General features: G+C 42.1%; 1 protein-coding gene across 1 annotated transcript; it reads right to left on the bottom strand.

Annotated features, from left to right (window-relative positions):
* Positions 1-620: 620 nt before the first annotated feature.
* MRPL35 (mitochondrial ribosomal protein L35) lies at positions 621-10,330 on the bottom strand. Its single transcript, XM_082642786.1, has 4 exons — positions 10,249-10,330; positions 4,529-4,718; positions 3,491-3,635; positions 621-966 (listed from the first exon to the last, which is right to left on the bottom strand). Exons 1-4 carry the CDS (start codon positions 10,289-10,291, stop codon positions 778-780), a joined length of 567 nt encoding a protein of 188 aa, XP_082498912.1. The 5' UTR covers positions 10,292-10,330; the 3' UTR covers positions 621-777.
* Positions 10,331-14,024: the final 3,694 nt, after the last annotated feature.

Genomic DNA, 14,024 nt, shown 5'->3' with positions numbered 1-14,024 from the left:
CTGACCTCAGAACAGCCAGTCCCTACACTGCTCGGTGACCCCGGATGAGACCTGGTGTAAAAGGACAAACTGACCCAGTTAGAGTCTCTTTGCAGTTAGAGACTGGAGATAAGAGCTGAGGGTCACGATGTAGAAAAGTACCTCAAAGGTGCACGCTAGCGTTATTATCGGAAGCAGACACTAAGAGTAAACAAAAGCTGTGAATCAGAAAAGTTGGTGAGGAAAGAGAATGGAGCCAGTGATGTAAAAAGAACTGAGCCCCGTGCACGGCAGACCCCAAGCCTAAAGATCCACCACTTCTGCTGCTGAGACCCCTGGAGGTGCCTCAGATCCAGTATCACCATTAATTTCTGCTCTTCCTGAGGCCTGGGGGTTAGTTCTGGGTGGGAGATGGGGGTGTGAGGTGTTCCTGTGTTCCCAGGCACATATCCTTAAGATAATGTCACACTGCTTGAGCTAACTTGTTAGCTTTACGGTCTTTTTACGTTTGTCCTAACTGGAGATTCCTTGCAACTAAATAAGCCTAATTGGAACAACCATTTAAGCCATTACCATTTGTTAAAAATAACCAAAATTTAAAATTTCTAATTCTCTGAACAAATCTGGGAATGTTTAATCCATTAAGTTTTAAAACATTGGTAAGTTTAATGTTGGTACTACATGTTTCCGTATCAGTTGGTACAACTTACATCATGTCTTATACTATTTCATCTTTGCAAAGACATCATATACACAAAGATACACATTCAAAAACTGGGAAATCACAAAACTTCTGATCTATACTTTCAGGTTTGTTCGGTCATGATACTTCTGATAAAGGTCATCAGCATACCAGTTTCGCCTCTTCCAGAAAGAAGTTGTCATTTTATCTAAGAGCTTACTTTGGGTTTTATTGCAGAAGACAAATTCCCTCAAGCGTCTTTTTCTTGCAACCGTCTTCTTCCATAATTTTTTCTTATAACCAGCCTGTTAGATAATATTACAAAGACAATTTAAAACATTATATGGGAAACAACAGATACGTTAACCACTCATGGTTCATAGGCCCGCTGGAAACAAAGACTAAACTTTCATAGGGGCTGGTATGTTTTTCAGAAAAATGTGATTCTCAGTGTGGGGTGAGACAGAGAAATCGTGTGTAGTTTGGAAAAGGAATATTAATAATTTAAGAGTTTTAAAAAGATTGTTTAAAGCCACAGCAAATAAAGCTAAATAAATCATGGACGCTGGTGAAGTACAGGGTAGTGATATATAATTGTAACAGCTGACTTTATATGCATTACCTTATTACCTCTTCAACAGTCTTCAACAATAGCATACTATTATTCTCTTTTTACAGATAAAAGAGAAACAATTAGAGCAGTTAAGCAGCAGACGGAGGTCAGAGAATTAATAAGAGTTCTTAACCACTACACTGCTATCTTCCTGAAGTGGAGGATGATGAAGGGAGTACTGGCTAGTTGGTGACACTTATGTTCATTTAAGGGGGCCTAAGTATTACAAAGGCTGAGAAGCAGAGTTCTCAAGTATACTGTGTCATTTATTCTTTTCACACACTGGGGGGACCAGTTTCTACAGGAAGTACTTTTCTAAGGAATAATGACTGCAGGAAAACTATTATTGGGAGTGGTGAAGGAATAATCCATGCATTATTAACTCTGAAGAATTAATTTTTGAAGAAGTAGATAATTAGATCGAATATAAAACTATAATCATAGCCTGTTTATTTTTTTTTTCTTTTGGCCGTTCTGCACAGCTTGTGGGATCTCAGTTCCCCAACCAGGGACTGAACCCAGGTCCTTGGCAGTGAACGCGTGAAGTCCTAACCACTGGACCACCAGGGAATTCCCAATCATAGCCTGTTTAAACTAGAAGAGACCTTAGTTGCCGCCCAGGTTAATGCTTGGCTACAGTAATTTATAGGAGAGGTGAGACTAGAAACACAGCTATTGGTAAGAGCATCTGGGTCCTTTCAAACCAAGGGCTCTTTAGGGCAGCACACTAACTGAACAAAACCACAGCTCTTTGCTGGGAAGGTGCCTTGGGGTTTCTGACATGCCTTAGTGTCATCACTGTGACCAGCAACTTCTATAGTACAGTGATGCTTAGAAATAAGGAAGGGTCATTTCAGAGTTCTGGCTTTAAAATGCCAGAGATTAGATGGTTACTTCTTATTACTTACAATTCTAAGTTGAAAGATTCAAAGAAAAATCCCCACATTTGTGTAACAGTTTTCTAGTTTGCAAGCCAATCTGGGTCCCTGTGGATCTCTGACATACAAACAGCTAGTTTGCTGTCCTGCCCATCAACAGCAGAATAATCTCCTTTGAAGATTATTCTGTGGAATGTAACCACTGTGAAAATGCTTGAGACTTTTTAGACAATCTACAAGTTCAGAAATGGAAGGAGGGAATAAGCTATAAAGATTAGGGACACCTGGACGAAACTGTGTTGCAGAAAATACTTTCTGTTTTTATACATTAGTGTAAATTAACCCACCCAGATTTTTGTTTTCTTCTTAAAATTAGATTTTGATGAAGCAGGCCATTCTGCATATGGAATACTTCTGGGGGCCTGGAGCAGGGACTAGGTATTATGATTGGAGAATTCGATCAAGTCATTTATAACAGTGTGAGGGTTTCAGGGCCCAGTGAAAGGGACGTGGAAAGGAAGGCAAGGAAAACCTCCCATTTTATTTTATCTAGGGCCAGATGGGGACCTGGAGATAATTAGTATAACAAAGGGGAGGAAACATTTCCAGTGGTCCAAAATTCATAACTATCTGCTGAATTACTTAGCTGAGCTACTGATGGATTACATGAGCTTCTACTGACTAGTGCAGGAAACTAACTACCACAGTATTCCAATGGAGAAGTGAGCTGAGAGTTCCACTTAACTTACTTGTCTACAAATTTAGGATTGTTTATAACAGAGTCCCCCTCTAGAGGCCATGGTCCATGGCCAGAATAAATATTGGAGTTCTGTCTGATATGATCACCAATCATACACACCAACAGAGAAAAACTTTAAGATTAAGCCACCTGGAGAACCCAATCCAAGGTAGGCTGGAAGCTATTCGGCCCCAAACCTGCACCACGGGACTAAGTCCTTGCTGAAGTCCGCTCCGCTGTTTTAATGCTCTGGGCTTAAACAGAGCCTCCCCACAGGTTATTTATAGATCGGGGGCTTCAAAGGGATTCTGGTAATCATCAGACAAGACAGACATGTAAGAGACCTGGGATGAACCTGTCCTGCAGTGAAGACTTTCACCATCGTGAATAGTATTTTGTTATATGAATAGTTAACAATGTTTTCTACACATGTATTCACTGACATGAAGAGATGCCTGCCAAGCCGGGACTTCAGCACAGCACCGTAAAAGCTGCTGGTAGGATGGGGGGAAGATGTGTCAAGGAACAGGCTGACTTCTGCTTCAGTGTAATCTAACCTCACACTCCTTTTCTAAGCAAGAAACCACATGAAGACTCACCTTCCTCCTTAGCCACAGGCCAGAATGAAGTCGAAGAAACCTATAGATGGCAGCTTTCACAGTCTTTCTCTTGCCTTTTCTTGAACTGTAGTATGTTACAGTTCTGACTGGTGGCTTCAGGACGTGTGGGAGCAAGGGGACCACTCTAAAATATATGGAAAAATTTTAAACTCAGCAATAAGACATAAAAGGATAAAATCCACTTCTGTACTTAGAAGTGAAAGCAGCAGCTCCACTGGAATAGAGCTCACTTTCAATAGACATTGTTACTCCTAATGATCCGTGACGCTACACATAAGAATGGCAACTATCATCAACTTGCAAGTCCTCCATAACCTACCCCCTCAATCCCTAGGAGAGAATTTATCCTGCTATATATATATATATATATATATATATTTTTTTTTTTTTTTTTTTTTTGCGGTACGTGGGCCTCTCACTGTTGTGGCCTCCCCCGTTGCGGAGCACAGGCTCCAGACACGCAGGCTCAGCGGCCATGGCTCACGGGCCCAGCCGCTCTGCGGCATGTGGGATCTTCCCGGACCGACCGGGGCATGAACCCGTGTCCCCTGCATCAGCAGGGGGACTCTCAACCCCTGCGCCACCAGGGAAGCCCTATCCTGCTATATTTTAATCACCTGATTCCTTATCCATCTGCCACTAGATATAAACTCCTTGAGGACTTCAACTTATTTTTATCTCCGTATCGTTTTTGCCAAGTATGGTGCTGGGCACCCAGGAGCGCTTAACTAAATATCTGCTGACGGAAATGAGCACCACACGCGGCCGAGCCTTGTAAGTTGAGCATCTTGTTCACCCCCCGACTCTGGCTGACAGCTTCCACCCAGGAAACCACATCTTAGAACATCAGAAGTGGGCCCTGTGTAGTCAGTCATCCCTGATGCTGGCATGTATATTCTCCCATCCTTCAGGCAAAGTCTATATAATAAACCGGCAAAGAATATCATCTAAGATGTGGCAGGCATGACGATTTTAGAAGTTTTGTCCAAGCATCATGTTTACTGAAATATACTCAACCTATCGAGGACTGTGGCAGTCTGCCCACATGTCAGGTTTCTGACAGATGTGCTCAGTCTGGGAGCAGGGGACACAAGCAGTGTCTGAATATGACTGAGATGTCGGGAAGCCAGTGCAGAACTCAGACAGGCATTCTTGGAGCAGTTTCGATAGGCTGAAGAGGCCAAAATACTCAGGGGCCGTAAGAGTCCTGGAGAGAGAGAGAAGCATACATACTTAATATGACACTCCAAAATACACACCCAGGGAATTCCCTGGCAGTCCAGTGATTAGAGCTCGGCGCTTTCACAGCCGGGGCCTGGGTTTGATCCCTGGTCGGGAAATTAAGATCCCGCAAGCTGCGGGGCGTGGCCAAAACAAAAACAAAATTATGCATCCAGATATTTAAAACGAAGTAATGTACCGAAGCGACCAAGTATTATACATAATTAATGGGTCCTGAGGATCAGACTCACCTGTGGAGCTTTTTGTCCTTACTGAGGTATAGCTTACACATCACAAAATTACCCATTTATGTACAATCCAATGATTTTTGGTAAATTTAGAGAGTTGTGCAACCAACATCACAGTCCAGTCTGACGTGTCCTAGTTCTACGTTCAACGGTAGGGGACAAAAGACACGCAATGTGAATTCCCACCACCAGCTCTTACGCTGTGAACACACAGAACTCCTGCACGTAGGGAACGGCAAGGCAGAAACACAAAAGCTCCTTGGCTCCGCAGAGACACAGCAGGTGGCAGGAGAATTCATAAGGAAAACAGAGGAGGTACTTGAGCTTCCCTCTAGAAAATGGACAGGCCGTGAGAGGAGGAGGCACAGAGTCCAGGTAGCATGAACAACGTACACAAAGGCAAGGAAGCCGAAACAAATCCATGTCGGGAGCGGGGACTGGACCTGCCACAGAGGCTGAGCACTGTTTGCCGGCCTATCGGAGATGCCCGGGGAGTAGCGGGTAACGAGGTGGGCCGCTCAGAAGGCAGATCACGGAGGGCCTAGATGTGCGGACTGAGCGCAGAGTTCTCCTTATCAATCCTTCACGCTATCGCCAGGCTCAGAGTCCACGGCTGCAAAGCAGAATCACTCACAGAGCTCTGACTCCACTTGCAGATTCTGAGCGAGGCTAGTGTGGGACTCGAGAATGTGCATGTTAAGAGAAACAGAGTCACAGATATAGAAAACAATCTCTGGTTATCGGGGGGTGGGGGGAGGGATAAACTGGGAGATTGGGATTGACATATACACACGACTATGTATAAATAATCAACAAGGGCCTGCTGCACAGCACAGGGAGCTCTACTCAGCATTCTGTAAACACCTATACGGGAAAAGAATCTAAAACAGAGTGGACATATGTATATGTATAACTGATTTGCTGTACAGAAAATAGCACAACATTGTAAATCAACTATACTCCAATAAAAATTTTAAAAATAATAATAAAAAAAGAATGTGCACGTTGATAAAACTCCACAAGATGATGGAAATGTCTGAAAAGAGGACTGTGGTGATAGCTGCACAACTCACTACATCAAACTGTACACACAGGGCTTCCCTGGTGGCGCAGTAGTTGGGAATCCGCCTGCCAATGCAGGGGACACGGGTTCGGGCCCCGGTCTGGGAAGATCCCACATGCCAAGGAGCAACTAAGCCTGCGCACCACAACTACTGAGCCTGCGCTCTAGAGCCCGTGAGCCACATCTACTGAGCCTGCGTGCCTAGAGCCCATGCTCCGCAACAAGAGAAGCCACTGCAGTGAGAAGCCCGGGCACTGCAACAAAGAGCGGCCCCTGCTTGCCGCAAATAAGAAAGTCCACGCACAGCAACAAAGACCCAACGCAGCCAAAAACAAAATAAATTTAAAAAAAACTGTACGCACAAAACAGGTAATTTCATGGTATGTAAATTATACCTCAATAGTTGGTCTAAAAAAAAGTCCACAGGACTTCCCTGGTGGCGCAGCGGTTGAGAATTCGCCTGCCAATGCAGGGGACATGGGTTCGTGCCCTGGTCCGGTAAGATCCCACATGCTGCAGAGCAGCTAAGCCCGCGAGCCACAACTACTGAGCAAAACCCTTATTTTGCTTTTCTCTTCTCCATCAGAGATAACAATTTCCAGTCACCCGATGACCTAGTGGGTAGGATTCTGGGCTTCCACTGATGTGGCCCAGGTTCAATCCCTTCAAATCTCCAAGTATAAATAATTTGTATCTCAAAGAACTGAAACTATTTGCAGACATGATTACAAGCCAGGAGGTAAACTTTGAAAGATTAAGTGAATAGGAGGACTGTAGACAACAAAATGTCCCAATTTTCACAGATCATCAGAGCTTGATATATCTCAATTAAAAAACACAACAAAACTCTCAGAAGTTCTTGGAAACTGCCCCTGAAGGAGGTGAGCAGATGGGAGTCCAGAAATAACTGGGCAAACTACAGGCTTATCTGTAGAAAAAAAAAAAAAAGTTAGAATGGATAAATAGAAATGCACAGAAAAAAAAATTTTTTTTCGTCAACCGGGAGTGAACTGTTCCTTGAAAAGAACTTCATTTCACTTTTTGATGTAGTCACCAGCCTGAGAAATCATGAGAATATCTAGACAGTGTATCCTGACTTTAGGAAGGCACGTGAAAAGGTTTCTGATATTCTAAATAAATATAGAAATGTGGGCAGGACAATAAATTAGGTAAATTCCAAGCTGATTGGAAACTGTACTCAAATTAGTTGATTGCTGTTCTCCTGGTGGAAGTGTCTTCCTGACTCCCTAATTGACTCTTAGTTTTCCCCAATTTATATGAAGGTCCTGAAGCTGTACAAGGCATGTTTAGTAAATCTGCATAAAAAAACAAGCTGGGAACCATGGCTTATTAACATATTTGTGAAAAGATACACTATCTAGACTCAAAGTGATCTCAGTAAAAGGAAAAACAGACCAAAATTAACAAAATGAAACCAGGGATAAACCAACTGAGGTTAGAAAAAAATGGTTCCTGGAACAACAGGAAGGGTGACTGTGGCTTGAGAGCAGTTTCTGGGAAAATGACTCGGGGGGCTTTATCCACCATACCCTCTCCTGGACCAACACTGTGATTTAGCTTGTAAAACCAAAGTCCAACTTAGACTGTGTTAACCAAAGGCAGCTCACAAATCAAGGGCAGTGATTAACTGCTCCTTCAGTCTTCTGCCCTCTGTGGGAATTTTAGTACAGACAGGCTTTCTCTTAAACACCTTCTTGTATGGAGAACACTGATGTTTTCATAAAGGAGGTGACACAAAACCAGTTTCGAAGGAGTAAGAGAGGAGGTAGTGGAAACAGGAGGCCAAAAATGGAATACGTAGTACGTAGTACGTTTGGGGAGCTCTGTTTGGGGAATTACAAATAGCCCCGCTGTGGCAGGAATCAAAGGAACGTGGGGGTTAGGGGAGGTGAGTGTGACAGTGTCTAAACAAGTGGTCTTCAAGTTTTCTTTTGACCCCATACCCTCTAAATGAATTTTGAAAAATTATGTACCCTTTCACAAAATTTCAAGTAATATCTAAAATTTTAAATAGTTTAAAAAGGATATAATTTCCAGTATATTTCTAAAACTGACATTTAAAAACAAGCTGTCGCATCACTCTTTTAAATGTTTTCAATGGAATCTAAATACCATAGTGAGTTAATACCTGCCTACATCATCAATTGTTAAAAAACAAGGACAATAAATCCAAATTGATGAAAATAAGAATTGTTCATCAAAAGATACTTTAAACAAACTAAAAAGGCAAGCCAGAGTGGGAGAATATATTGGAAACACATTTAAATGAGAAAAGACACACATCCAACATACATAAAGAACTACTATAAATCAGTAAGATAATTCAACAGAAAAATGGGCAAAATATTTGAGTATTTCACAAAAGAAATTCAAATGGTTAATTACACAGGTAGAAAGGTATTCAGGCTCATTACTAATCACGGAAATGCTATTCAAACCACAACGAGACACCACTAAATACTCACCAGATTGAAAAAATGTATAGGTCTAACAATACCAACTGCTGATGAGGATATGGAGCATACAGTGCTGGGTGACTTTAAATAAGCGCATCACTTTGGCAGCATCAGGCAATGCAGAATATATACATATTCTCTGACGCAGCAATTCCACAGCTAGTTTTTTTGTTTGTTTGTTTTTGCGGTCCACGGGCCTCTCACCGTTGCGGCCTCTCCCGTTGCGGAGCACAGGCTCCGGACGCGCAGGCTCAGCGGCCATGGCTCACGGGCCCAGCCGCTCCGCGGCATGTGGGATCTTCCCGGACCGGGACACGAACACGTGTCCCCTGCATCGGCAGGCGGACTCTCAACCACTGCGCCACCAGGGAAGCCCCCACAGCTAGTTTTATATGTATAAACATACACACACACCATAGAGAAACTCTTGCACTCATGCACCATGACACAAGGCCAATCAGTTTTGTACCTAACCGCCCCAAAGTGGGAACACCCAAATGCCCATCAATAGTAAAATGCAGAATTGTAGGGTAGTCCCATAAGAGACCATTCTATAGCAATGAGAAAGCATGACAGCTACGTGTAAAATGAATGAATTTCACAAAGAAAAAGAAGACACAAGAGTACATACTATGTGATTCCATTCATGGAATGTAAAAAAACAGGCAAAACTAAACAATATATTGCTTAGAGATGCACATATAGATCTTAAAACTATTACAGAAAAAAAGACAAGGTAATAATAAAAGTGAGGACAGTGTTTATGTTTGGTGGAAAGGGGCAATTTTGGTTGAAGAGGCACACAGAGGTGAAGGCTCCTGGTACTGCTCTATGTCCTGGCCTGGGTGTTAGTTATACCCCATGTTTGCCAGAGAGTTATTTGTTAAGGTAGTCATGTATGCTATATACATTTTTCTTTATATGTTATATTTCACAATTGAAAAATACCCCACATAAACCAGCTCTTCTGTAACAGCTGGAAACTTTACACTTTTTTCTTTCTAGTCTTGGTCCACAGACTTTTATCCTATTTTGTGTGTACGTAATTTACCGATCATCGTATCTTATGTGAATGATCTTTAACTTTTGCAGAAGTCCCTACAGCGAAGGCAACCCTTCACTTCCGTCACCTCTCTGTCAAGAAGTCCTTAAGGCGGCCCTAGGGCCGCCACTGAGCGAAGCAAGCAGCTGCACTCCCTGCACGTGTGTGCATTTCATACAGCCACGCTTACCACATGCCGGGTACTACACGAGGCGCTTTACGTGCTCGAGCTCATTAAGTCCTCAGGTGGACAGTGTCATCCCTATTCTAGAGCCGTAGAATCTGAAGTTCAGAGATATTAAATAACTTTTCAAGGTCAAAGCTCGTGAGTGGCGGATCCTAGCCTCGGTGGGACTTTCCTGTCTTCCTCGCCCCCCACCCCCGCCCTTCTGGTTTGTTTTCTAGGGAAGGCGGAATGGCTAGGAGCCGGTAAGGAAGCCGAAACTGCGGGACACCCCGGTTCGCGAGGGTCCAAGAATCTCGGAGATCTCCGGTGCTGGCGGCCGAACACAGGCCGCCCCGGAGGAAATTCGGAACAAACCTCTGGCCTCATATAACGATCCCCCTCCTTTCTTCCTATTTTTTTTTTTTTTTTCCTGTTAACCTCCACGCTAAACGCCCACTCCATCCCGCGCCAGTCCCCCCTTCTGTGAAGGCATGAATCGCGCTCCTCGCTGCCCACTGACCTGAGGCTGCTCTCACAGTACACGCGAAAGCGGACGCCGCCATCTTGCCGCCTTGCCTTACGGCAGCCGAATTGGGTCTAAAAGCTTCAGAGCAAGCGGGCACTTAAGAAAAGTAACCTGGGCGGAGTCGGGGAAGGGAGTTAAAAACATGAATAAAGGAACGTTGACTACTAGAGCTAATCAATGAATTTGGTAAAGTAGCAGGATACAAAATTAATGTACAGAAATCTCTGGCATTCCTGTACACTAATGATGAAAAATCTGAAAATGAAATCAAGAAAACACTCCCATTTACCATTGCAACAAAAAGAATAAAATATCTAGGAATAAACCTACCTAAGGAGACAAAAGACCTGTATGCAGAAAATTATAAGACACTGATGAAAGAAATTAAAGATGATACAAATAGATGGAGAGATATACCATGCTCCTGGATTGGAAGAATCAATATTGTGAAAATGACTGTACTACCCAAAGCAATCTACAGATTCAATGCAATCCCTATCAAACTACCACTGGCATTTTTCACAGAACTAGAACAAAAAATTTCAAAATTTGTTTGGAAAAACAAAAGACCCCGAATAGCCAAAGCAATCTTGAGAACGAAAAACGGAGCTGGAGGAATCAGGCTCCCTGACTTCAGACTATACTACAAAGCTACAGTAATTAAGACAGTGTGGTACTGGCATAAAAACAGAAAGATAGATCAGTGGATCAGGATAGAAAGCCCAGAGATAAACCCATGCACATATGGCCAACTTATCTTTGATAAAGGAGGCAGGAATGTACAGTGGAGAAAGGACAGCCTCTTCAATAAGTGGTGCTGGGAAAACTGGACAAGGACATGTAAAAGTTTGAGATTAGATCATTCCCTAACACCATACACAAAAATAAGCTCAAAATGGATTAAAGACTTAAATGTAAGGCCAGAAACTATCAAACTCTTAGAGGAAAACATAGGTAGAACACTCTATGACATAAATCACAGCAAGATCCTTTTGGACCCACCTCCTACAGAAATGGAAATAAAAACAAAGATAAACAAATGGGACCTAATGAAACTTCAAAGTTTTTGCACAGCAAAGGAAACCATAAACAAGACCAAAAGACAACCCTCAGAATGGGAGAAAATATTTGCAAATGAAGCAACTGACAAAGGATTAATCTCCAAAATTTATAAACAGCTCATGCAGCTCAATAGCAAAAAAACAAACAACCCAATACAAAAATGGGCAGAAGACTTAAATAGGCATTTCTCCAAAGAAGATATACAGACTGCCAACAAACACATGAAAGAATGCTCAACATCATTAATCATCAGAGAAATGCAAATCAAAACTACAATGAGATATCATCTCACACCAGTCAGAATGGCCATCATCAAGAAATCTAGAAACAATAAATGCTGGAGAGGGTGTGGAGAAAAGGGAACACTCTTGCACTGCTGGTGGGAATGTGAATTGGTACAGCCACTATGGAGAACAGTATGGAGGTTCCTTAAAAAACTACAAATAGAACTACCATATGACCCAGCAATCCCACTACTAGGCATATACCCTGAGAAAACCATAATTCAAAAAGAGACATGTACCAAAATGTTCATTGCAGCTCTATTCACAATAGCCCGGAGCTGGAAACAACCTAAGTGTCCATCATCGGATGAATGGATAAAGAAGATGTGGCACATATATACAATGGAATATTACTCAGCCATAAAAAGAAACGAAACTGAGCTATTTGTAATGAGGTGGATAGACCTAGAGTCTGTCATACAGAGTGAAGTAAGTCAGAAAGAGAAAGACAAATACCGTATGCTAACACACATATACGGAATTAAAAAAAAAAAAAATGGCATGAAGAACCTAGGGGTAAAACGGGAATAAAGACACAGACCTACTTGAGAATGGACTTGAAGATATGGGGAGGGGGAAGGGTAAGCTGTGACAAAGCGAAAGAGAGGCATGGACATATATACACTACCAAACGTGGGGTAGATAGTGGGAAGCGGCCGCATGGCACAGGGAGATCAGCTCGGTGCTTTGTGACCGCCTGGAGGGGTGGGATGGGGAGGGTGGGAGGGAGGGAGATGCATGAGGGAAGGGATGTGGGAACAGATGTATGTGTATGACTGATTCACTTTGTTATAAAGCAGAAACTAAAAAAAAAAAAAAAAAAAAGGAACGTTGAAGTCTACCTTTATTGAGTATCTTCTTTATGCCAGGCTGTCCTTCACCACTGTAAAACAAGTGCCTATAGAATACTGCCTGGAATATAGTAGGCTCTCAATAAATTCTTACTGAGCATTTGACTGAAAGATGTATTTAAGTACCAGCATATTTGAAACAATTTCTTTTTGTGCATTTCATTAAATTAGTTTGAAAGAATAAAATGTATCCTTCCAAAGCTGGGATACGTTGGGCTAAATTAACAGGAAATAGCAACATTATTAGAATTTTTTTAAAAAATTGAATGCCAACTCTAATCAAATGAATGTAAGTATCCCGAGGACATCAGATACACACACGCACTTTTTTTTTCTCTCTCTCTAATCAATAACACTGTTATTTGGTAGAACAGCACCTCAACTCTTCCTGAACAATCTACATACCTTTTCTTATTCCTGAAAATTAGTGATCATACATTTTTAAACAATGTTCATTCAAACAGAAAATAAACAGCAAACCTCTCTCCCATCCTTGTAGTCTAAGATACTTGATGCATATACAATATATGGCACTATTTACTGGTTGAAATGGGTAAGGGTCAAACACTGAGTCTCAAGGAGTTCACATTTAATAAGGAGACAACTACAGACCATAATAAGCAGATAAATGACTGATGGGGCAGTTCAAAGTTAAGGAGGGAAGGCTCCTGGTTGGGGTGATCAGGGACAAGGAGATAGAGTATAACATGGATCTTAAAGAATGGGGAGGATTTTTTAACGAGGGCAAGGTCACTGTTGGCAGTAAGAGCATCAAGAGCTAAGGTAAGAAGAGAGGAAGCCAAGACAGAGAGACACAGGATTTACTTAGAGCAGTGGTTTTCAAACTTTTTGGTCTTGGAACCTCTTTACATGCTTAAAAATTGTGGATCCCAAAGAGCCTGTAATTATATGGATTATATCGATTAGAATGTATTATATTGGAAAGTAAAATTGAGAAAAAATTTAAATACGTATTGTGCTAGTTTCGTATCACTGCTATAACAAATTAACTCAAATTAGGTGGCTTAAAACAACACAAGTTTATTATCGTACAGTTCTGTAGGTCAGAAGTTCAAAATGGGTTTCACAAGGCTAAAATCAAGGTATCCAGGGCTGTGTTCCTTCTGGAGGCTCTAGAGAAGAGTTTGTTTCATTGTTTTCCAGCTTTTAGAGGCTTCTTGCCTCCTTCCATCTTCAAAGCCAAGAATCACATCACTCTGACTTCTGCTTCCATTTTCACACCTCCTTTTCTGATTCTGACCCTCCTGCTTCCCCCATCACTCCTAAGGACTCTTGTGAGTACGTTGGGTCCACACAGATAATTCAGAAGTCTCCCCATCTCAAGATTCTTAATCACACCTGCAAAGTTCTTTTTTGTCATGTAAGGTAACATATTCACAGGTTCCAGGGATTAGGAGAATGTGGACCTACTGGGCGATAAGTATTCTGCCATTGCACTTATTAATTCATTTTAAAACAACAATTATAAGGACTTCTCTGGCAGTCCAGTGGTTAAGAATCTGTGCTTCCACTGCAGGGGCACAGGTTTGATCCCTGATAGGGGAACTAAGAT

This window comes from Mesoplodon mirus, assembly GCF_964341445.2.
Source record: "Mesoplodon mirus genome assembly, chromosome: 14".
Classification (NCBI taxonomy): Eukaryota; Metazoa; Chordata; class Mammalia; order Artiodactyla; family Ziphiidae; genus Mesoplodon; species Mesoplodon mirus.
The sequence above is the reverse complement of the archived record's forward strand: the minus strand, read 5'-3'. Positions and strand labels throughout refer to the sequence as shown.